General features: G+C 39.4%; 6 protein-coding genes across 6 annotated transcripts in view; 5 read left to right on the top strand and 1 right to left on the bottom strand.

Moving 5' to 3' along the window:
• Positions 1-3,519: 3,519 nt before the first annotated feature.
• On the top strand, positions 3,520-5,652 carry LOC111345780 (uncharacterized). The gene is made up of 2 exons (XM_022953057.2): positions 3,520-3,827; positions 5,467-5,652. The coding sequence occupies exons 1-2, from the start codon at positions 3,642-3,644 to the stop codon at positions 5,635-5,637; spliced, it is 357 nt and encodes a 118-aa protein (XP_022808792.1). The 5' UTR covers positions 3,520-3,641; the 3' UTR covers positions 5,638-5,652.
• Positions 5,653-9,756: 4,104 nt separating this feature from the next.
• LOC111345781 (uncharacterized) lies at positions 9,757-11,613 on the top strand. Its single transcript, XM_022953058.2, has 2 exons — positions 9,757-10,261; positions 11,068-11,613. The coding sequence occupies exons 1-2, from the start codon at positions 10,070-10,072 to the stop codon at positions 11,473-11,475; spliced, it is 600 nt and encodes a 199-aa protein (XP_022808793.2). The 5' UTR covers positions 9,757-10,069; the 3' UTR covers positions 11,476-11,613.
• Positions 11,614-15,227: 3,614 nt separating this feature from the next.
• LOC111345788 (uncharacterized) lies at positions 15,228-17,131 on the top strand. Its single transcript, XM_022953067.2, has 3 exons — positions 15,228-15,501; positions 15,793-15,915; positions 16,815-17,131. The coding sequence occupies exons 1-3, from the start codon at positions 15,325-15,327 to the stop codon at positions 16,947-16,949; spliced, it is 435 nt and encodes a 144-aa protein (XP_022808802.2). The 5' UTR covers positions 15,228-15,324; the 3' UTR covers positions 16,950-17,131.
• Positions 17,132-20,972: 3,841 nt separating this feature from the next.
• LOC111345787 (uncharacterized) overlaps positions 20,973-24,014 on the top strand; it is a 4,401-nt gene continuing 1,359 nt past the window's right edge. Inside the window, exon 1 of the mRNA XM_022953066.2 lies at positions 20,973-21,241. Coding sequence (XP_022808801.2) covers positions 21,059-21,241 — 183 coding nt within the window. The 5' untranslated portion in view covers positions 20,973-21,058. The remainder of the gene's footprint in view (positions 21,242-24,014) is intronic.
• LOC148721623 (uncharacterized) lies at positions 21,299-22,440 on the bottom strand. Its single transcript, XM_088736693.1, has one exon. It carries the CDS (start codon positions 22,418-22,420, stop codon positions 21,407-21,409), a length of 1,014 nt encoding a protein of 337 aa, XP_088592819.1. The 5' UTR covers positions 22,421-22,440; the 3' UTR covers positions 21,299-21,406.
• LOC111319085 (uncharacterized) overlaps positions 22,822-24,014 on the top strand; it is a 1,342-nt gene continuing 149 nt past the window's right edge. Inside the window, exon 1 of the mRNA XM_022921916.2 lies at positions 22,822-24,014. This exon is cut by the window's right edge and continues 149 nt beyond it. Coding sequence (XP_022777651.2) covers positions 22,968-23,981 — 1,014 coding nt within the window. The 5' untranslated portion in view covers positions 22,822-22,967 and the 3' untranslated portion in view covers positions 23,982-24,014.

Below are 24,014 nucleotides of genomic sequence, written 5' to 3'. Positions count from 1 at the left end.
CGGAATAAATAACCCGAAGGAGATTTATTTTCTTTCATTTTCCTTAAAAAAAAGGGCTTAATGAACGTGCTTCTTTTTAGGTGGGTTCTCATTGGTGGCTCAAAGACGAGAATATCTATACACTGTTCCAGAAAGAATCAGGAATTTGCCACCTACCGGGTACATGACATTACCAGAACAATTGACTCATTTTGTCAACTTTCTACTTTGACCTCAAGAATTCCCTTTTTTCCCACAACTGGCAATAATTTCGCAGTGTGATTGGCCAATTTGCCGCTGTCGGTAGGAGCACAGACATCACTGCTCGCGTTAACATGTCATACAATGGTCACGCAGCGAAAGAATCCTACCCTGCGAGCAGAGGCCCTTTAATCTTCCTAGATTAGTCGGGAAGAGAAAAGAGCCTCTGCACGCCGCCTCGACTTTCCCTGTTGAGCCGCTCATCCACTGAAACGGATGAGTCAGTCCGGTTGGAAACCAGTTTTCCCTGCTTCGGCTCAGTGCGCATACGTGTTGTCAGAAATTGCTGACGAAATGAAGGGTTAACTCTTAACGAAATCGAGGCTGAGCAAGGTTCGGTTACATGAATTTAACGCATGCTCAACAGGGAAAGTCGAGGCGGCGTACAGAGGTTCCTTTCTCTTCCCGACTAATCTAGGAAGATCAAAGAGCCTCTGCTCGCAGGGTAAAAAAATCCCTATTTGACGTCGATAATATAGTAAAAATACAAATCGACAGTGGTTTGGCGTTGTCTATTCTCTTATCGACAACGATATTGGGCTGCGCCTCGTGGGTCCACAACATTTTTACCAATGTAATGACGAATATTTTTGTCATAAGAATGCAGGGAACGCTAAACCACGATTTGTTAGATCTAAACAAATATAAACGGCATATCATTTTATAATTATATATTGATGGCTAAACAAAAATTGAATACCTTACAGAAACTTAAGAATCTAAGCTACGATGAAGTTAAGCTTCTTGTCTGTGATACCTAACCAAAGTTCGAGTGATTGCTCATCTTAAATTTTCTCTAACTTATCATTTAATAAGTTTTGACTACTGTGATGACGAAAATCGTTGTCGATAAGAGGACAGACCACGCTAAGCAATTGTGGATTTGTTAAATTACCCTAGGGGGAGTCCCCTGAGGCTCCGTAGTATACTCATGGCTCTCCCTCATTGGAAGCAGACTTTCTATAGTCCCGCCCTTTATATTCTGTTAGGAATGACTAATCCCCCTCCCTCCCCCCCTAAAATCCATGTGATCCTACCCATCACCCTCCCTACCCTACCCTATTCCGCAGGCGAATGACTGGTTCCTTAGGCAAACTAATGTTTTGATGGAATGAAATAGGATATAGTCTAGAGGACAAGTTAAAATCAAAGGCATATGTTCACACATTGTTCTTGCTAATTTAACCTCAACAGTCGTCAACCAACGTTTTTCTCAGATTTCTCTGAAATCCTGTGGTCAAAAGAACCCTGAGGTCCTGACTGATAACTACCCATCCCACATTTCGGGGAGTCATATGGGTTTCCCTTCCTTATAGTATAAAATCTGGCGCGCGCACTTTATCTGTTTTAACAGGTATATATGACGAAACCAAAAGTTGGGATAAAAATAGGTTCTCATTTATACCGTTGTAATAAAATAATACATCAAACGAACAAAAATACATCAGAATTCTTTTTTCTTATGACGGTAGAAAAAATATGTTTAACTTCAAAATCTGATTCTCGATGGTTTTGAGTTTTCACAAAGTTTTGATGGAATGATGCAAAATATAGTGTAGCAGACCGTGAAGTCAAAATCAACATAAATTCACACATTGTTCCGGCTATCGCAACCTCAGCAAACGTACCGTACCTCTCTGATTTTGGTATATCAATATATGCTTCGCTTCTGACCTCGAGGCATGACGAGTTTGAATTTCCTACTGAACCTATTTCCTCAAATAATTAAGGATAGGAAACAAATAAAAACTCAATTCAAGGGCAAATGCCTATAGTCAAGCGGGTGCTCTGGAAGAAGAGACAATTTGTCGCTTTGGAAGATCTGAATAGGGTCATTCCTCGCTAATGATCGAAAGGAGAAATCTTACAACATTCAAAAAAGCAGCCTGCTATCGACCGTGAGATGGTTTCTTGGTCTTCCAGATGTCCCCATTTCAGCTGCTTTACAGGGGCAGTTCTAAATCTTGAAAAGTCTTTGGACCAGCTAGTGAACAGTTTCACCCACGACATAATATTTGATCCGCTTGCGCAAGAGTTTAAACAGGAAGATGTAGTTTCCTCACAGTTATCTATTCACTTATCAAACAATACAAACAATTATTACGCGAAACTTTTTCACCCACGACATAATATTTGGTCCGCTTGCGCAAGAGTTTACACAGGAAGATGTAGTTTCCTCACAGTTATCTATTTATTTATCAAACAATACAAACAATTATTACACGACTCGGGCAGTCAGAGGGCCAATAACTAAAATCAACCAATAAAAATGCTCTATTGCCGGTCAATATTCTTTAAGTATATCGCCTGTATTTCAGCAGATAAAGGATGCGTGTAATTCATTTCTGTATCAAAAGAAAGAGGAGTGAAAACTCTCTTATTTTTATTATCACAGCTGGCTATCTATTTATCAAACAATCCAAACAAGTACGTCGTTGATAAAGAATTCATTAGGTCATGAACAACAATTCAAGGAAAGGTGACATCACTGGGTCACTAAGCAATTCTTCTGTTTATGTTAGCCATGTACTTGCTACGGGCCCAAAGAAAAGCTGTATCATGCATTTGTGCATTTCGACAGCTTCTCTATGTTCTTCTGGTTTTGCAAAAAGGAAGAAAGGCTTTCTTAGAAAAGTCTTGTAAGGATAGCATCTGAATTTTTTGCACAGGTGTCTTTTTTCTTACCTAACCCTGAGTAAACTGTTTAAATAACTTTTTTACCTACATATTTGTACAATGATCACTTGCGCAAAGGGTCTATTAGATAAACATGGGCCGGTTAATTACACGGGGTCCAGCCGATACCGCAGTTTTACATAAACACTGGGCTTTAGATATTCTCTCTATGATACCATGTGTTTCTTGTGTGCCAACTAACAGCGCTAATTTAGTAATATTAGTAATATCTCGTAACGTACTCCATAGACTCCTTTCTGAAAGGAAGCTCGTCTTATAATGCAGGAGGAATAACCGAAGGCACCATCTTCTTTTCGACAACCACTTTGTCATTTTCATTGTCTCTCTTTAGCGGTTTTATCTGTAAAAAAAGCTGACTAAGATCAGCTCCTGAAAGTGAGGCTAAACAAAGAGGCAGATACATAGCTTCGTGTCAACCTTATTTACCCTTTTCGGTGGTATGGTAAACTGGACTTAGTTCGCTTAAAAATCTTTCAAAAGGATTAAAACTTAATAAACATGTTGTAATGTCTCTGATTTTTTGTTAGGTAAACTGTTTCGCTTTTGCACGTGAGATTTGTACAGAGACCACTTGAACAAAGACAGTTCTTTCTCCGCATTGTCGATTTTCAAGCAAAAACAGGCCTTGCTGAGCTATAAAAGTAGTCACTGCTCGACTTCATAACATTGCCTTCAGTTGCAAACAGCATAGCACTGTGATCAAGATGAACACTCTATTGCTGGTCCTGTTTTTCAGAGGCTCCGTTGCCTTAGCAGAATTGCCTTTTGAGGATGCAGCTGTCGATGAACTACTAGATGAGGAAGGAGAAGAAATCACTGGAGATTTGGAACTGGAAGTGGAAAATGATCCCTTAAAACCCAGTGGTCGTCCTTCTCTTCCACCCAAGGAGGTAAATTCAGTTTGGGGCCAAATGTCTTAAGAGCGTGTCCACGAGAAAACGATACTCTCTGGGAAATTTCTTGTAAATTTCAAGTTATTTTAAGTTAATAAAACAAAGATGTGGTGTACGGAATTTTGATGATGTAGACTAGAAAGCGGGAGGTAGATGTAAATTTTATGTCCGCACAGGCTATGGAATAAATTGTCCTAAAATTTCATTACAGATTTTGGAATTCAGTAATGGCTTTCAGAGAGGAATAATGACCAGAAGTGGTTGCTCATCGGAGATATTGGGCCTTAATATACCTTTGTTTTTGGACTTTGTCAAAATCAGAAAAAATCGTCTTTACTAAAGCGAGATGTAAGGGAAGAAATGAAATTTAAAAGTTCAAACAATTCATTTTTCTAGAAGTCTGATAGATATAAAATACAAACCAGTTGATTGAGTTTGCAGATGGATTTACAGTTTGTCACAACAGCAATGCAAAGTTAGCTAATTAATTATGCAAAAAGATGCAGGAAATTGGAGTTTTCCTAGGGGGACCCTATATCTCCCAGGGAATTGAATATTTTGACCTATTATTTTTACACATTTGTTAACTCATGATACTTAGCATTTGCGCCAAGTTTGAGCCAAATCGCTGATTCGAGGTCTATCGCCTCCCTACCCGGTTTGATCGGTGTGATCTCTAGGAAAACAATAAGGGGATATAAAACGAATTTCCGAGGGAAATGAAGGAGTTCTATTTCGGGCTCAGGCCCTATGTCATTGGAGTTAAGCCTTTAACAAAGGTATCACAACAAATTACAACTTAAAGCTCCGGTCATGAATGTCTACTTGGGCCACTGTGGTGTAGTGTGGTGTGGTGTGGTGTGTTACGAAAAAGACATGAGGAGATCTAGACTGAGTGTTTGCAGTTGTAGTACTAACCCCTTTTGAATGCTTCAATACAGTAAAAACCCGCAAGTAAGAACCTAAAAATTAAGAACCTGTTAGCCTAAAATTTGCCATTTATACCCCCTATAAACAAGAACCCATTTAGCCTAAGAATATTAGAATAGGTTCTTATCTTCTAAAATCATATAGTACTTTACAGGTACACTGAAATTATTTACTGTAATCATAAACGAAGAAAAACCAGATTGCCATTGCTGTAAAACATGATTTTCTTAAGAAAAATGAGTGCAAAATATGTAGTTACAAAATATAGGAAAATTACCAACTTGTTATGCAGATGTGTTTTTCTCCAAGAATAAGAACTTGTTTTAAGAACCTAAATAGCCTAAAATTTTGTTAAGTACCATTTATATAAGAACCTGTTTAGGCTAACTCCTAAAAATTTAGGTTGTTACCTGCGGGTTTTTACTGTAGCCAATCTTATGACTGCAGGACAGAACGTGTCCGGTTAAAAAAAAAACACACACACACAAGACTTACCTATTTTCCGCCCTTTTAATTATCTTTCTAAGCTCTTCGAATTTATTTTTATAATCTTGTTATCATTATCATTATTATTATCAATATTATTATTATTATTATTATTATTATTATTAATATAACAGTAACTATGACTCTAAAAAAAAACACTGAAGAAGTCGATAGTTTAAAATGATTGAGTGTACTCTGGTGTCTTTACTTTGTTTTTCAGAAAGTTTGCAAATGTCTTCTCCGAATATGCTCGAAGGGTCTCAAGCCGACCCCTCTCGAGGTGGCACAGGAAGAATTCTCAGATGAAATTGATGCACATCCACCCCGAGCAAGTGGTCGAGCCCGCCCAAGTGGTCCGCCAAATTGTAAACCTCGACCACCGAATCACTGAACTCAGTGAGTCCTTTCCTCTTTTAAGTTTTACGACTTTGTAAAGAAACAACTTGAAAATGCACTACACTCAGAATAGATTCTTTGCTAATAATTCGCTATTGTTTATGTTGAGGAATTTCACTTGTTTTCCATTTTTTTGCTAATTTCCTATCATTTCTTTACACAGTACTTTTCGCAATAAAAAAATAAAAACAACAACAAACCTTGCTTATACATTTTTGAGATTAATTTAGAAAAGTATAAAGCTACCACAACAAGACTCTGTGCATAAACGTCAACAGAATTCAGTCTGGTCTAGAGAGAAACAATAAGGAGATAATGAACCAAACACGAAAGAAATAAGTATTATTATTACAATGACTCTAAGACAACAAGATATCGATGATTGGGCGTTTGTTTATCGTGTCTGCTTTGTGTTTCAGGAGTTTTTCGAAAAATGCAAAAAGGGATTAAAAAAGTGCAAGCCCACGCCCATTACTCTTTGAAGTGCAGTCAACCTAGTCAAGAAGTCAAGAAGTTCGTCAGTTATCAAGACAGATTTAACCAAAATAATGAATAACAAATCAAGTAGCAGTCATAGATAGTTAAGAAAAAACTAGGAAATAAAGCTGTTTGAAAAGTCACCTTAAACTGTGTGCTTGTTGTCTATGTCAAACTAAGTAGGGTTTTAATATAAATTAGCACTGAGTTTGAATAAGCTAACTGAGGTTCTTAAGTTGAAAGTCTTGGTAATTAATACAAATATTTGTCTGATAAATTACTGAGGGTCCTCGGATTAAGGCGAAACTTATCGTGTTATTCAAGAACTGCCCAAGCTTTTTATCCAGAGGCGACTGCAGAAACTAGATATAGAACCCTGAACGTCAGTTAGGTTTCAATTTAAATCACTGGTACCAGTCACTTTACCCGATTGGCAAAGGAGTAATGTTCAATCAAATTACACAGTGTGTTCAATAGGACGGAATCAGTAACCCAAAGAAGATTTTTTTTCTTTCATTTTCTTAAAAAAGCTTTGTGAACGTGCTTCTTTTTTAGGCGGGTTCTCATTGGTGGCTAAGTGTGTCAAAGACGAGAATATCTACACACTGATGCAGAATCGAAACAATCAGGAATGTCCCACCTCCCGAACGCATGAAATTATCAGAACAATTGACTCATTTTCTCAACTTTCTACGTTGACCTCACGAACTCGTTTTTTTTCCCTACAACTGGCAATAATTTCGCAGTCTGATTGGCCAATTTGCCATTGTCGATAACAGTACAGACAACGCTACTCGCGTCAACGTGCCATACAATGGTCACGCACCGAAAGAATCTTGATTTGACGTCGATAATACAGCAAAAAAAAAAAAAAAAGAAGCAAATCGACAGTGGTTTGGAGTGGTCTGTTCTCTTATTGACAACGATATTCGGGTGCGCCTCGTGAGTCCGCAACATTTTGACCACTGTAGTGACGAATATCGTTGTCGTAAGAATACAGAGAACGCTAAAGCACTTTCGATTTGTTAAATCTAAACAAATATAAAATAAGATCATTTACTAATTATTTATTAATGGATAAAAGAGAAATTTAATTCCATAGAGAAACTTAAAAATATAAGCTTAGACGAGGTTAAGCTTCTTGTCTATGATACCCAACCAAAGTTCGCTTGATTGCTCATCTTAAAATCTTTTCTAACTTATCAGTTAATAATATAACTTTGACCAAGTCGTTGTCGATAAGAGTACAGACCACACTGAGCAATTGTCGATTTGTTAAATTGCCTGAAGGCTCCGTAGTATATTTATGATGCCCTCCCTCATTGGAAGCAGACTTTCTATAGACCCCCCCTTTACACTCTGTTAGGGATGACTGATCCCCCGCCCCTTCCCCCCCTAAAATCCATGTGATCCCCCAACATCCTCCCTACCCTACCCCGCAGGCGAATGACTGGTTCTTTAGGCAAATTGATCTTTTGATGGAGTAAAATAGGATATAGTCTAGAGGACAGCTTAAAATCAGTGGCATATGTTCACGCAAAGTTCTGATTAATTCAACCTCAACAGCCGTCAACCAACGTTATACTCGGATTTCCCCGAGATCCTGTGGTCAAAAGAACCATGAGGTCCCGATAACTACCCACCACACCTTTCGGATACGTCCTATGCCGTTTCCCCTTTTTATAAAATAAATCTGGCGTGCGCACTTTCTCTCTTCTAAGAAGTGTATATGACGAACCCAAAAATTGGGGAAAAAATAGCTCCCCATTTATACCGTTTTAATAAACGAATATCCTTTTTTTCCGATGATGGAAGAGAGAATGCCAACATTATGACATGGGCATGATGTGATTTTATATCGAGGCCCGTCATAGTTAAGTAAACTATTTAGGTGTGCCTTTGCATGGGGCAAGGAGTGTTGTCAATCACAGATCTTAAGCCAATCAAATGAGGTCAGATCAAATAGCACCAAGGTTATAGGTAAGGTCAGTTTCTCTCCTGGTCCTTCTCGCCTTCATTCCCATCGTGTTAACGTCCGAATACAGATTTTCGGTACTGAAGAAAAATTTTTCCCGCCCTCTCCCCATGCCGCAGTCTTCTCTTCAGGCTATCGTTGCCTTTTTTTATACGTATTTGGCTCTTTGCCGATATTTAACCCCACCTTTGATTAAGAGATTGCGTGATGTTTATTTTATCAATGTTCTCATTGGATGAAATAACAGCGTCACTATTGTGGCCAATTTATCCCACATTAGCAGTTATTATTTTATCCTACATTAGCAGTTATTATTTTATCCCACATTAGCAGTTATTATTTTATCCCCGTCAATTTCGTCAGCAAACTAGTGCGACGTCACGCGGAGCTTCGGTCCCGTTTCAGTAGAGATACGCGGGTTTCGTGATAAAATATGTTTAACTTCATCGAAATTTAGATTCTCTATGGTTTTCAGTTTTTTACAAACTTTTGATGGAATGAATCACAATATAGTCTAGCAGACCGTGAAGTCAAACTCAGCATAAATTCACACATTGTTCCGACTAACGCAACCTCAACAAACGTACCGTGCCTTTCTGGTTTTGGCTTTTGGTTTCTGACCTCGTGGCATGACGATATGATTAATCGGATAATTAAGAATCGGAAACAAATAAAAACTCAATTCAAGAGCAAATGTCTATCATCGAGCGAGTGCTCTGGGAGAAGAGACAATTTGCCGCCGAGAAGGATCTGAATTGGGTCATTCCATGTCAGTGAACAAAAAGGAGAATTTTTTAAAACAATCAGAAAAGCAGGACGCTATCGACTGTAAGATGGTTTCTTGGTCTTCCAGATGTCACCATTTCAGCTGCTTTACACGTGTATTTCTGGATCTTGAAGAGTCTTTGGATCAGCTATAGCTAATGAACTTTTTCACCCACGACATATTATTTGGTTCACTTGCGCAGGAGTTTAAACAGGAAGATGTAGTTTCCTCACAGTTATCTATTTATTTATCTGACAATAAAAACAAGTATATTGTCTGTATTTGAGCAGGTAAAGGATGCGTGTAATTTATCTCTATATCAAACGAGAGAGGAGGTGAAAACTCTTTCATTCGAAAATTTTTTCCCTCTTCTCCGACCCTTTTTCCCTATTAATCCCACCCCCCCCCCTCCCCCCACACCTGCTCACCAACCACATTCATCCTAGCCCCTTTAGGTCTTAGTAGAAATGTTGACCTTCATCAGTATCGAACATTCCAACTCGTTGGTTTTATTCCAGTATCATGTGTTTCCCTTCGAAGTGAAATCAACCTAGCAAGGTTTTCTATACAGATCTTACAAGAATCACATCTGGATTTACTGACTTCTTTTTTCTAACAAAACACTGTTTGCCTTGTCGTAAGCGAGATTTGAACAATACGGAACACGCGGACAAAGAAGTTCGTAAGATAAACACATAATATTTACATAGCTCAGTCAACTGTTCTTTTAATGATATCACGTGTTTCTGGCGTGGTCTACTGGCGTGCAAATAGTTCTGATATCGCTAACATCACGTAGCGACCGTGATCTATTTGATAGGCTCTTTTTTTCAAAGACGACTCGTTTTGCAATGCAAGAGTAATATAACTAGCCGAAGGTGCCATCGTCTTTTCAACAAGTGCTTTATCACTATTACAGCCTTATTTAAAAGCTTATCACTAGGACAGAGACTTACCAACTTAGCTATCATAATGGAATTTTTCAGAAAGGATTACGATTGAGTAAACCTCCTGTCATTTCTGTGATCGTTCGTTAAGTAAACTGTTTACATTTTAAGCGTAAGATTTGTACAGAAAGCACTTGGACAAGGAGAGTTTCTTCTCCGCTTTGTCGATTGTCATGCAGAAACAGGCCATGCTGAGCTATAAAAGTAGTTAGCGCTCGAGTTCATATCATTACCTTGCAAGCAGCATAGCACTGTGATCAAGATGAAGACTCTTTTACTGGTCCTGTTTTTCGGAGCTTCCGTTGCCTTAGCAGAGTTGCCTTTTGAGGATCCAGCTCTCGATGAACTGTTAGATGAAGAAGGAGAAGAAATCGCTGGAGAATTGGAACTGGAAGTGGAAAATGATCCCTTAAAGAAACCAAGTGGTCCTCTTTCACCCTTACCTCCGCTAAAGGTAAAGCTCAATTTCAAATTGCTAATTTAGGCATTTCTCTGATAAACGATAATCGACACACACAGAAGCAATCGGTGAGGGAGGAGTTTTAAATTGGTACGTGTAAAACATAACCTTTTTCCCCGGCGTTAATAAAACAATCGTCCTATTTTAACGTTTTTGATCAAAACTAAACGTGATTTCCGGAGATCTTCAAAATACTTTTAGAAGGATATATATATATGTTATTGACCAGCCGGAGGTCCGTATTGGGAAAAACAGAGGAAAAAAAGACAGAGGAAAAAAATTAAATATTTCTTCTTAATCAAGTTTACGTAACAATCATCTAACAGACTCCGTAGACGAAAATTGACAGATATTTTTATTTGGTCTCGAGGGATGCACAACTAAAAACTACTTAAATCTTCCTCGATCTTATGGAGGGAAAGTACAGGCTAGGTGAAACGAAATTGGGACAAAAAGCCTCCCCAGACTCAGAGACATTTAAAGTTAAAATACGAAATCAAGTTTAGCATGTTGATTTATTCTAAGGAGGATAAACCTTCACTTCCCCCCTTTTAATTCACAAACTCACCATGACTTCAACTTGGATCTTGTTTAATTAAGCAGAAATATCAAAAATATTATACTGGCTCTCTTGCTATGCGATCAAATGCTTATCCTAATCATTATTAAATCAGATGCTTCACTGATGACTACTATTAGAATTTAAACCAAGTGAAGATTTTTGTCTCTAATACATCAACAATCAACGACACAAAGTATTTCGTCTTCTTGAATACTGCATTTCCATTTTTGTTTTACAGCCCAGTCGTCGTCCCAGTCGTCGTCCCAGTCGTCGTCCCAGACCTAGTCGTGGTCCCAGGCCCAGTCGTCGTCCCAGGCCCAGTCGTGGTCCCAGGCCCAGTCGTCGTCCCAGGCCCAGTCGTCGTCCCGAGCCAAGACCTACAAGGCCCAGTCGTCCCAAACGCGGTAATCGTCCCAGGCCTAGTCGTGGTCCCAGGCCCAGTCGTCGTCCCAGGCCCAGTCGTCGTCCCAGGCCCAGTCGTCGTCCCGAGCCAAGGCCTACAAGGCCCAGTCGTCCCAAACGCGGTAATCGTCCCAGGCCCAGTCGTCGTCCCAGACCTAGTCGTCGTCCTAGGCCCAGTCGTCGTCCTAGGCCCAGTCGTCGTCCTAGGCCCAGTCGTCGTCCTAGGCCCAGTCGTCATTCCTAGACCCAGTCGGCGTCACAGACCCACTCCTCCCTGAAGAAGCATTCAACCCGTTCATGTCTCAAGATGCACTTAACGAAATTATGTAGATGCCATGGATAATAAGATAAATTTTGGGGAATAAAGCTGATTGAAAAGTCATTCTGTTTGTTGTTTGTATCTGTCGATTGAAGTGCAGGAAATTTAGAAAAGTCAAGGCTCTCAGTTTGATTATCATGGTAATGAAGTACGATTCAAGCATAGAGTTGCGTATGATCCCCGTGTGGCTTTTACATAGACGCTGGAGGAGAAGCTGGGTATAGAACCATGAACCACGTTACTTTAGTTTTTGTCAAAACACTGGTACTTCTTATTTCTCTAGAATACCCAAATACTCCAGACACTCCAGTTTGTTTGTATCGCTAAAAAAGTATATTCATCGTTATATCCAGAAAAGAGGCATTAAGAAATACAAGAAAAGCTGTTCGAGACGTAACGGGAACTGGCAGTGGTCCCTCAATCGAAGAGACCAGTGATAGGAAGTTTTACGGTTTCATTTTTTTCTTTTGAGGGGGGACTAAATATACGACCGCGTGCTGCAATATGGAGGATTACATTTATGCTTTTAAATTAAAAATGCCAGAAGAAATTTACCCTTTATACTGTAATTGTAGCCCCCCTACATTCCCAGGATGCCCTGTCAGCTCTACTCTTGGGAACCGACAGCTGTTTTAAAGGTTAACAGTCTCACCCATAGAACAAAAAAAAATGTATTGCGTGGCCAGGGTTCGGGTCTAGGCTTCTGTATCCCATCTCTGCACCTCCCAGTCGAAATCTCGAACCATAAACATTTATATCAATTAGATATAGCAATAAGATGGTGAGTGGTCCTGTGAATTTAGGAACAAGCTATTAAAAGAAAAAAAAATTTTGTGGACTCAAAGTGTGATAAAGCTTAATTAAAAAAGATTGATTTTCATCACACAATATTACTGTATTGACATTACTCAGGGGTGGTGTCAGGCCGGTCAATTCATGTTTCACATGTTAAGGCCCAAAGGGAGTATTTTTACTCACTTGGACAAAGGACAATGTACAGATGACGTCATGTCATGACCTCTCACGGGTCGGGTCGGGTCGGATGAACGTGAAATCACGTTGCTCTTCAAAACTGATTCTTTAACCCTTCAACTTCTAGAAGTGATTAGCATGTAACTTCTCCTTGTAATATCCATACATGATCCAGCAAACAGGTAATGAGAATACTCAAACTTATCTGGTAGAAGTTGTTACCTTGATTGAATACCAAACTCTAGTGACCAATTTTCAAGGAAATGTGTAGCAGCTAGAGGGTAGAATTCATAATCAGATCTTGCAATTGGGAGTGAAAGGGTTAAAGGGTTTCTTAAAAATCCTGACTACAAACTTTCAGTTTCTTGGACTCAGGCCGGGTACAGAGGGCAAACAGGGGTAGATTTGTCCCCTTTGAAGTTGGCAAAATAACATGGATAATCCAGTAATTTGGGGGAATAGAGCTGATTGAAAAGTCGCCTGAACTTGTGTGTTTACTGTCTATGTCAAGTTAAACACGGAGTAGATATTTTGGCAAAAAAAAAAATTAAAATATGTTTAGTCATAATTAAGAGATCAACGACTTTCCACAAGATCTGTGCGAAAAATGTTTTTTGTTATCAAATAAAATTATACGTATGATGCACGATACTCGCAGTAGAGAGCGCTATTTAAGCAATAGCGAAAATCGGACCTGAAAAAATCAGGCCTGTACGGGATTCGAACCATTGGTGGTTCGAATGCCGTGGTTCGAGTCCCGTACAGGCCTGATTTTTTTCAGGTCTGATTTTCGCTATTGCATAAATAGCGCACTCTACTGCGAGGATCGTGCATCATACGTATCTAATACCGCAGTTCAAAATATATGAACTTCATATATACATTGTATCTGATTTATCATCACGGGTTTATTACGGATCAACTTAACGGCTTGCTCCCAGTTGGCTTGTTAGTTTAATTGGTAGAGCGCTGCACTAGTATCGCAGACGTCAGTGGTTCGAATCCCGTAGAGGCCAGATTTTTTTTTTTTCAGGTCTGATTTTCGCTATTGCATAAATTGCGCTCTCTACTGCAAGGATCGTGCATTATACGTATCTAATACCGCAGTTCAAAATGTATGAACTTCATATATACATTGTATCCAAATAAAATTATATAATAAAAACTTTTCATATTTTCTTTTTTCTGTGAACAGAGCTAAGCACATATATATTTCATTCTGATTAAGATTACAGATATGTCGATGAAATTGAAGAACGAGTATTCTTTTACCAGTTTATTAGAGGTCAAATTTTGGTTGCCAAAAAAAGGGAAAAAAAGAAAAAAGAATTACATCTCTGGCCACAATCCAAATGTTATTACCATGATAATATCATAATATGCCTTTCATTTCAGAGTTTTACCAAGAGAGTAAATCATGTTTTTCTAACCTAAGCAGTGGTGTCACGTCTGTCATATTATTTAATTTTTTCTAAACAACATCGGCCAAAGAGCGCAGACTTCAAGCAAACTGAGGCATTTAAGACGTACAAATGGCAGCCATACGCGATAAGACTATTACAGGTTACGCTCATTGAAGTTATTCTTCGAAACTTTGTCCTTTGCCTCATTAATAAGCGATCCTGATTCATGATAAGCGATCCTATGGGGAAGTTGCCCGGATGCAGAGTGCAAAATTACCTCTTCCCGTTTCAAAGTTTGTAGAAGTCTTACCAAGTAATAATATTTTACTCGTTTGAGTTTAAACAGGAAGGTAGAATTTCCTAAAAAATTTTAAGATCAGGTGCTTTTCTTTTGTTTTGGCGTCGTTTCCAACACGCGTGTCGCTCCCACCCCTCCCTCGCGCGTACCGTTTTGTTTACAGAACCTTTTTCTAATTCAATTCTGGTAGCGTATCATAATCGCGGAAGAGAAAAAAATGAGCTTTTAGTTGTCTACTTGTTTGCCTTCGCTCCGTTACCTTATTACATTCTATTTCTTTCGTACTTCATTTTTCTTTTTCTTCTAAGCCCTCGATCTATCTAGTGAACATTCCAAAAAGCCACAAAAGATAATTATGCTTTCAAGTGCTAGATAATTTAGCAGGAACATGCAGTTTTCTGTTACTTTGTTTTATCATTCAAGGTTTTTCCTTTTTTTTCAAATTGAGTCTGACATGGCATTTCTACTGTTTTAAAAGGCGTTTCTGACGTTCAAATTAAAAAAAGGAAAAGGAAAACACTGTGATTTCTCATACGCACTATAGTTCTGATTGATTCCGCTTTATGTCAGCTATCCCAAAAAGAATGTCGTTTATCTCTCAGAGAACAATGAAGATACGGAAAGTTTACATAACTGAGTTAACTATCCTGTTGATTTTAAAATGTGGGCCTTACTTGCTAAACAAAGCTGATATCACAGTTATATTTCGTATCTCATGTCACGGTATCCTTACGCCTCGGAATCTTTAGTTCATAGTAAGCTTAAGCTGCATCTCTTTTACCGACGAGATTTGCGTCATCTTTTGTAATAACTATGGGAAAGCCTGCCTTAGGTTAGCACCCTAGCGCAGGCCACCCGTGAGATTGATGAAAGGATTATGTGTTATTTTTTATGAGATCTAGAGGAACTTGATGACGTAAAGTCAACTGTTTGCCATTTGCGCTGGAGGAATATTTACCCCTACAACGCCTGGGCAAAGAGTTCTTCGTCATGTGCTGTGTCGATTGTAATGCAAGACAAGACACGTTAATATATAGAATTAATCGGTGTTCGGGTTAGTTCATCACATTACCTTGCAAACAGCATAGCACAGTATTCAAGATGAATACTTTCCTACTGGTCCTGTTTTTAGGAACTTCAGTTGCCTTGGCAAAATCGCCTTTCGAGCATTCAACTCTCGATAAACTCTCAAATGAAGAAAGAGAACGTTTGTTGCGAGAGTTAGCTGATGAAGAAAACGATCCGCAATATAAACCAACAGTTGGCTTTCCTTTCGAGGTAAATCCAGAGCATATATTAGGCAGGAGCAATTCCTGTATATCATAACGATTCTCTTTTAGGCATAAAAATGATTTACTTGTTTAAATTAGCAGGTGATGTAATAACGAGCCAGTCGAGTTTACTATGTATTTAGTATTTATTTTATGAATACTGTACATTAAACTATCTCTGAGCAACTCTCAAAATTTCGTTCAAACTAATGACACACAAGAAAAACACTTCTAATATCTCTTTAAAGGGATGAGTAGGAAAATAAAAGTAGAGAAAGTTTATTTTTTTCATCAACAGTCGATATGTAAACTTTCAAGGGAGATTTGCCTGAAAGTCTCTAAAGATGATGCTTGCAAAAGAGTGGCTTGTCTTGAGAAATATCTAACGTGCAAGTCAAAGCTACCGCTAACCCCAGGCGAGGTACGTATGTTAGATAAACGTATGAATAAATAGATAATGAGATAGATAAATGCATGACTGAATGATTCAATGATTCAATAAATGCGAGTTATTACACGACTCGGGCAGCCAGAGGGCCAATAACTAAAATCAACCAATCAAAATGCTCTATTGCCGGTCCAATATTCTCTAAGTATTGGACCGGGCACTGTCCCGAATGGTCCCGAATGATACCGCACTTGTGTCGCTTTGAACTTCAGTTGTATAATAAATCTCTTATTAACCAGGCTTGCTCGGGACCGTACTGGAAGAATATCGGCCCTCAGTCTTTTTTGTACGGACCTCGCTGCGCTCGGTCCGTACTGTCAAGACCTCGGGCCGATATTCTCCCAGTACGGCCCTCGCGCTTGGTTAATAAGATATAATTATTGATTTGAATTCAATGACTTTTGCTCAAACCATGGAGCTATAGAGTAAAGAGTTGTGGAGCTGATTCATTGGCCTTTCTGGAGCTTTTTCACTGAGGATCTTTACAAAGATAGAAGAAACAGACTCCGTTAAAAATCTGACCTGTAACTTCAAAGGGTCTTACATTGATTGGCTTGATGCACTTGAAAGAATACGTTGGCTGAACTTCCTCGCACATTTGAGTGAATTTTAGAGATCATTTATCGTAAAAGATAAATCAGAAAAAAGGAAAAGGGAAACCTGTAAATCGGAAATTCGTTTCAAATAGGTAAAGGACCACATGGACCGATTGCTTTATCTTGTTGAAGTAAAAAAAAAAAAAAAAAACCCTTCATTTCAAGGGAAACTGCAGTAGGTATTTTTCAAATAAATGTATCTTTGCTTAAGGAAAGCTGAAGACTTTAGAAATGAATAACGAATGATGAGGTGTTTCTGTGCATTTTTATTTTCAGAAAAAGTGCCTCGATAACGGTAAACCTTGCTTGGGCAAACCTGGTCTTGACTGCAAAAGGAAATTAATATGCATAGCCGCGGTTCAAATATGCTTGGGGGTAGCTCATCTAGTGCCCAGTCTCCCTGTTTCTTGAAGAACCAGCTTCCGTCCCATTTGTCCTTGACCGGTGATCGACCCTCTTGGAATGTTCAACTTGAAACTCGTCATCTTCACGCCAATTATCCCGAAATAAGTGGAAGTATTTGATTTTGATATAGATGTCATGGATAGTCAAACAATTTGGAAGAATTATGTCGATTAAAAAATTTGTCTGAACTTTTGAAGTAGTTGTTTATATAAATTAAAACTACAGCTATTTATCTAGCAAAGTAGTTACCTTTAGACCCTGAGACTCGTCAGCAAAAGGTCTAAATTGATATGGACGTTCCTCTACCCACCTCTGCCTCTTTCTTCTGTTATGGTGATAAGTGCTACGGGAGTTGATTGCTCTCTCTTTCCCAAAGAATACGCATTTTTGATAAAAAAATTCTTCATTGATATTCATTTTGAATATTCAGAAGGCAATGAATTCCACGTTTCCATTTTTCTCCTTTGAGTTAATTTGCATTTTCTTTGCGAACAGAGTTAAGCACATGTTTCATTCTGATCAAGTTTACACGTTTGTGGATAAAATTGAAGAATGAATATTAGCATGAATGAATAGTAAAAAAAAACTCTTTTCTATAGACACTCAAAATATCACATCATTTTTCAGCGCAGACTGTACGCAAAGTGAGACACTCTCTTGGAAAAAGATTAGTGTGAAATTGGCAGCATGTGTGATTAGCGAATACCGGATTATGATATATGAAGTCACTTTTTTGAAACGTTATCTTCTACTCATTATTTAGCGATCCTGAATAAACCCGGGCCGTTCCTGCAGCCAGTTGCCTAATGCAGAGCGCGCAATGACCTCTTTCCAATACAAAGTTTCTGAGACGGACACTTTCTCGATCGCGACATAAAATTTCCTAGCTTGAGTTTAAACGCAAAATTTCACATTTCCGCTCTTTTGTTCATAAAACAGCTGAAGTGCGACAGCTCAAAAATTTTAACGAAGATGAATTTTTATGTGATCTTCGTATGAATAAATGGAACTCCGTTTCCATGCTCAATAACCCACATGAAATGTGGAACTCTTGGGAACACCTTCTGATGGGTGTTATTGATAAGCACACACCATTGAAAACAAAAAGAATTATAGAAATAATATATAGATCTCCATGGATTACAAGTGAGTTGTTACGTGAAATTTACAAAAGAGATTTTCTAAAAAAGAAAGCTACATCTATAAATGACCTTCTGATTCGGAAAGAATTCAAAGACGCAAGAAATAAGGTAAATAACTCAATTAAGAAAGCCAAACGCAAATATCTTTCGGAGAAACTGGACACAAGTAAATGTGATCCACGTAAAACATGGCGGTTAATCAATAAACTCCAATGTCACCAATGCAAATCTACTAAAGTCTCTCAGATTCAATCAGGGCATCAAGTCTTTACTTCACCTGAAGACATGGCAGAGGTGTTTAACAACCATTTTACTCGTATTGGTCAGACTCTAGCCTGTGAAATTCCTACTGTAGACATTGATCCACTTGACTTTGTGAAACCCTCTGACAGGGTATTTTCTTTCGAAAGGATCAGTGTCCGAGAGGTCGTAAACTTAGTGAAAGGTATCGATGGAGGGAAGGCCATTGTTCTTGACCGCATTCCATGCAAACTATTAAAAATAGCCGCCAATGTCGTCGCACCCTCTTTAACGTGTATAATTTAATCAATCACCACCGTCTGACATCTACCCTTACGACTGGAAGCTGGCTAAAGTAACACCTATCTTTAAGAATGGATCCAAGACTAACTTAAACAACTATCGGCCTATATCCGTTATACCTGCTGTAGCCAAAATCTTTGAAAAAATTATCTATGACCAACTATACAATTATCTAAATGTAAATGGTTTATTAACTAGTTGCCAGTCTGGCTTTCGCCCCCTGCATAATACGCTCCCTGCCCTGTTGGAGACAAGCAACAATTGGTGAGTCAGTGTTCACAAAGGTCTATTCAATGGTGTAATTTTCATTGATTTAAAGAAAGCCTTTGACACTATAGATCACGAAATCATTTTGCAAAAACTTGCTAAATATGGGATGGATCAAGATGCAGTGAAATGGTTTAAGTCTTACCTAACAAATCGTCTACAACGATGCAATGTAAACAATCACCCTCCAGTGCAAGCCCGCTCTAAATTATAGAGTTCCCCAGGGATCAATAATTGGTCCTCTACTTTTCTTGATCTATATAAATGACTTAACAAATTGCTTGAGCCTAGGCTCTCCCAGAATGTACGCTGATGACACGAATGTCACCTTTGCTGCATCTGACATGCATGGTCTTGAGACCCAAATCAATACTGAACTGAAAAGCACTAATCTCTGGCTCAGAGCAAACAAGTTAAGCCTCAATGTGGCAAAAACTGAGTTCATGGTCATTAGCTCGCGTCAAAAATTGCAGTCTTTAAATGACAAGACAATAAATGTTAATGTAGAGGGCGTCAAAATAAACCAAGCAGCTCATAGCAAAGCTCTCGAACTGAACATAGATGAAAACCAATCCTGGAAGGAGCACATACACGCAATCTCAAAATAAGTCTCTTCCAGTATCGGTGCACTGAAGCGAATTAGACCTTTTGTTTCAATCCACACCGCTATTAAAATATGCAAAGGTGTTATCGAACCACATTTTGATAACTGCTGCAGTGTTGTTTGGGACGGCTTGTCCCAACAGCCGGAGTGAGAAACTACAAAAACTACAAAATCGCGCTGCCAGAGTAATTACTAAATCAAGTTATAATACGAACTCCAGCTATCTTCTCAACTCTCTCGGCTGGGATAACTTATCAGTAAGAAGGACGAAGCAAACGGCAAATTTTATGTATAAATGCGTTAATAAATTATCTTTGCAACATGTTCACTCCGAGAACCTTGTCCTTTGATCTTCGTGGCGCAAGCCAAAGGTTGTACTTGTCGAAACCAAGAACTGACTTCCTGAAGCGTAGCTTCAGTTCTAGCGGAGCTTTTCTTTGGAACGATCTTCCTGAGGATATTCGAACTACAAAATCTCTACGCATCTTCAAAAGAAGAATTGATCAATGGCTCTCTGTATGAGCTCTCCACACGGAAAATATAAACCAGATAATAGAAAATTTTACTTAAGATGAATTTCTTCTTTGTTTGCTATTGTCATACTGATATTTTTACCGTGTTTTAAATAAAGATTTCATTCATTCATTCATTCATACAGTTTTAAAACCAAGGTGGCTTTTACTTTTTCGTTGGAGTCATATCTTGCATTCGTACCGCCACCATCCTTCCTTTACCTTTTTCGAATTCTGGTTTGCTATCATAATCGTGGGAGAAAAGGAAATAACTTTTTAGTTCTCTACTGTTTTATCCTTTGTTCCGTTACCTCATTATATTCTATTCCTTTCTTACTTTATTTTTCTTTGTCTGCTCAGTCTACAATCTATCTAGTCCGGCAATCTAAAAGGCCATAAATTGAACTATTATTGCTGATGTAAGATAATTTCGCAGTTTTCTGTTATTTTAATTTAAACGTCCCTCAGGTTTTCCTTTTGTTATGAAATCGAGTCTGACATGGCATTATTACTGTTTTCACAGGCGTTTATGAAGTTTAAATAGGAAAAGGAAAGGGAAACACAATGATTACCCCCACGCACTAGTTCTCATTAATTCCGCTTTTCTGTCAGCCATCCCAATAAGAAAGTTGTTTATCCCCAAGCGTATAAGGAGTTCATGAAGAAGAAAATGAAAGTTTACATAACTGAGTTAACTATTCTGTTGATTTTAAAATGTGGACCTTACTTGCAAAACAAAGCTGATATCATAGCTATTTCACATAAAAAGCGTGAATTGTGATAGCACCCAAGCGCAGGCCGCCTTAAACAGACCACCTGTGAGATTTTAGACAGGTGAGGATAATTGGTTATATGACCGTATTATGCGATCTAAAAAAACGTGATGGCATGAAGTAAACTGCTGTTTGCCTTTTGCGCTGGCGGAATATTTTCCCTACAACGTGTGTCGATTGTAATGCAGAACAAGACAAGTTGGTGCATAAAAGTAATCGTTGTTCGGGTTAATTCATCACATTGCCTTGCAGACAGCATAGCACTGTACTCAAGATGAAGACTCTTCTTTTGGTTCTGTTTTTCGGAGCTTCGGTTGCCTTGGCAAGATCGCCTTTTGAGCATTCAGCTCTCGATGAATTTTCCGACGAAGAAAGAGAAAATTTGTTGGGAGAGTTGGCTGATGAGGAAAACGATCCGAAATTTCCTCTACCGCTTTTCCCTTCAACACTTTCGGCGGTAAGCTCAGTTTTGTTTTTACCTGATGTGTTTAGTTGTAGAAAAAACCAGGAAAGATTTATTACTCGACGTTTCGGGGTCATCGTGACTCCATTATCAAGAGACTAGTTTAAAAACATGCAAATAAGGAAAGGTACAAGAATAGCATAAATTAGACTGAACGGCTTAAACAAACACCTTGGCGCGGATGGAATCCGTTTGCACGTTCAGTGTTGGCTTACGCATGCGAATATACAACATTTCATTAACAAGGCAATCAAATTTGCCGTTACATTTCGTGATGACGTTGAATTGCTCGATCAAGCGTTCAGGCATTTCACTATTGTGCTGGAGGTGGTAGTGTTTGTAGATAGAAGATGATTTCCTTGTGTGCCCTTCTACGCGCTCGTGTAAGTGACCACGAGTATAGCCCACATACCCTGCATCACACAGGTTACATTTAAATTCATAAACGACACATTGTTGGTTAACAATAGGGGGCTTAATTTCGTGTTGCTTAAGCTGTTGATCGAGCTTAGGGCTAACGAACACTGGTTGGACAGTCACGCTTAACTTCGAGCTTAGACTGTTCAGTTGTTGTTTAACATGATTAGCTGACGACTGGTCCTTGAAGGGTAACACTAATCTCACAGTCTCCGATGGTACGTCTGGTGATGGACAGGGTTCTGCAGATGAAATCCTTCTCTCAACGAACCGCTTGATTGTAGTTTCAACCAGTGGCTTTGGGTATTTCAAGTTATGAAAAACCCCTCTAAGGCGGTCACATTCCTCGGAGAAGAAAGACCAGTTAGAAGATAATCGATAAGCGCGATCCACCATGGTGTTAACTAGGCTGCGCTTGTACTTAATGTCAACATGACTCTGGAAATGCAGAAGGAGACCCGTGTTGGTTCTTTTGATGTAGACCTTACTCTCAATCTTTGGTGCACGGTTAAGCAGTTCAATTCCTAGAAAGGGAAGGGTTCCTTCCCGTTCGACTTCCATGGTAAACTGGAGGGAGGGATGGGTAGAGTTAAGGGTGTCTAGAAACTGGGCAGCGGTCACCCTATCAGGCATTACGGTCAGGGTGTCATCGACGTACCTCCGGTAATAGCGCGGAAGTTGACCGTGTCGTTCGAGGTTTTCCTCAATCGAGCACATGAAGACGTTAGCCAGCAACGGTCCAAGGGGAGAACCCATAGCGACTCCATCTGTCTGCTCATATAAAGCACCTCTCCTTCAGAAAGAAAGGGAGTTGGAAACTCTCGTTCGAAAGATTCTACCGAAATCCATTGCTGACGCTCTCCGCCCGAAAGGGTCCAGACTCGCACACTTGTATGGCTTGCCGAAGACACATAAAGAACAGTTGGCCGTGCGGCCAATACTCTCTGCTACTAACACCTACAATTACTCGCTAGCGAAATGGCTTGACGACAAATTGAAACCCCTGTCGTGCAACCAATATACAGTGACAGACACATTCCGCTTTGCTGATGAAGTACGAGGCTTCGAGATCAGGAACGGCGAAATTTTAGTTTCCTATGACGTCATCTCATTGTTTACAAATGTACCATTGGAGGAAACAATACAGATCTTAGCTGAAAAAGCCTTTGCCCAGGATTGGTTCAACGAGACGCACAGCTTGAACATCTCTAAAGCGGACCTAATCGACCTCCTCCGAGCAGCTACGAAAAACCAGCTTTTCCAGTTTGACGGTGCTTTATATGAGCAGACAGATGGAGTCGCTATGGGTTCTCCCCTTGGACCGTTGCTGGCTAACGTCTTCATGTGCTCGATTGAGGAAAACCTCGAACGACACGGTCAACTTCCGCGCTATTACCGGAGGTACGTCGATGACACCCTGACCGTAATGCCTGATAGGGTGACCGCTGCCCAGTTTCTAGACACCCTTAACTCTACCCATCCCTCCCTCCAGTTTACCATGGAAGTCGAACGGGAAGGAACCCTTCCCTTTCTAGGAATTGAACTGCTTAACCGTGCACCAAAGATTGAGAGTAAGGTCTACATCAAAAGAACCAACACGGGTCTCCTTCTGCATTTCCAGAGTCATGTTGACATTAAGTACAAGCGCAGCCTAGTTAACACCATGGTGGATCGCGCTTATCGATTATCTTCTAACTGGTCTTTCTTCTCCGAGGAATGTGACCGCCTTAGAGGGGTTTTTCATAACTTGAAATACCCAAAGCCACTGGTTGAAACTACAATCAAGCGGTTCGTTGAGAGAAGGATTTCATCTGCAGAACCCTGTCCATCACCAGACGTACCATCGGAGACTGTGAGATTAGTGTTACCCTTCAAGGACCAGTCGTCAGCTAATCATGTTAAACAACAACTGAACAGTCTAAGCTCGAAGTTAAGCGTGACTGTCCAACCAGTGTTCGTTAGCCCTAAGCTCGATCAACAGCTTAAGCAACACGAAATTAAGCCCCCTATTGTTAACCAACAATGTGTCGTTTATGAATTTAAATGTAACCTGTGTGATGCAGGGTATGTGGGCTATACTCGTGGTCACTTACACGAGCGCGTAGAAGGGCACACAAGGAAATCATCTTCTATCTACAAACACTACCACCTCCAGCACAATAGTGAAATGCCTGAACGCTTGATCGAGCAATTCAACGTCATCACGAAATGTAACGGCAAATTTGATTGCCTTGTTAATGAAATGTTGTATATTCGCATGCGTAAGCCAACACTGAACGTGCAAACGGATTCCATCCGCGCCAAGGTGTTTGTTTAAGCCGTTCAGTCTAATTTATGCTATTCTTGTACC

Source organism: Stylophora pistillata, chromosome 10 (genome assembly GCF_964205215.1).
Source record: "Stylophora pistillata chromosome 10, jaStyPist1.2, whole genome shotgun sequence".
NCBI classification, from domain to species: domain Eukaryota; kingdom Metazoa; phylum Cnidaria; class Anthozoa; order Scleractinia; family Pocilloporidae; genus Stylophora; species Stylophora pistillata.
This window is presented reverse-complemented; position numbering and strand designations above follow the sequence as displayed.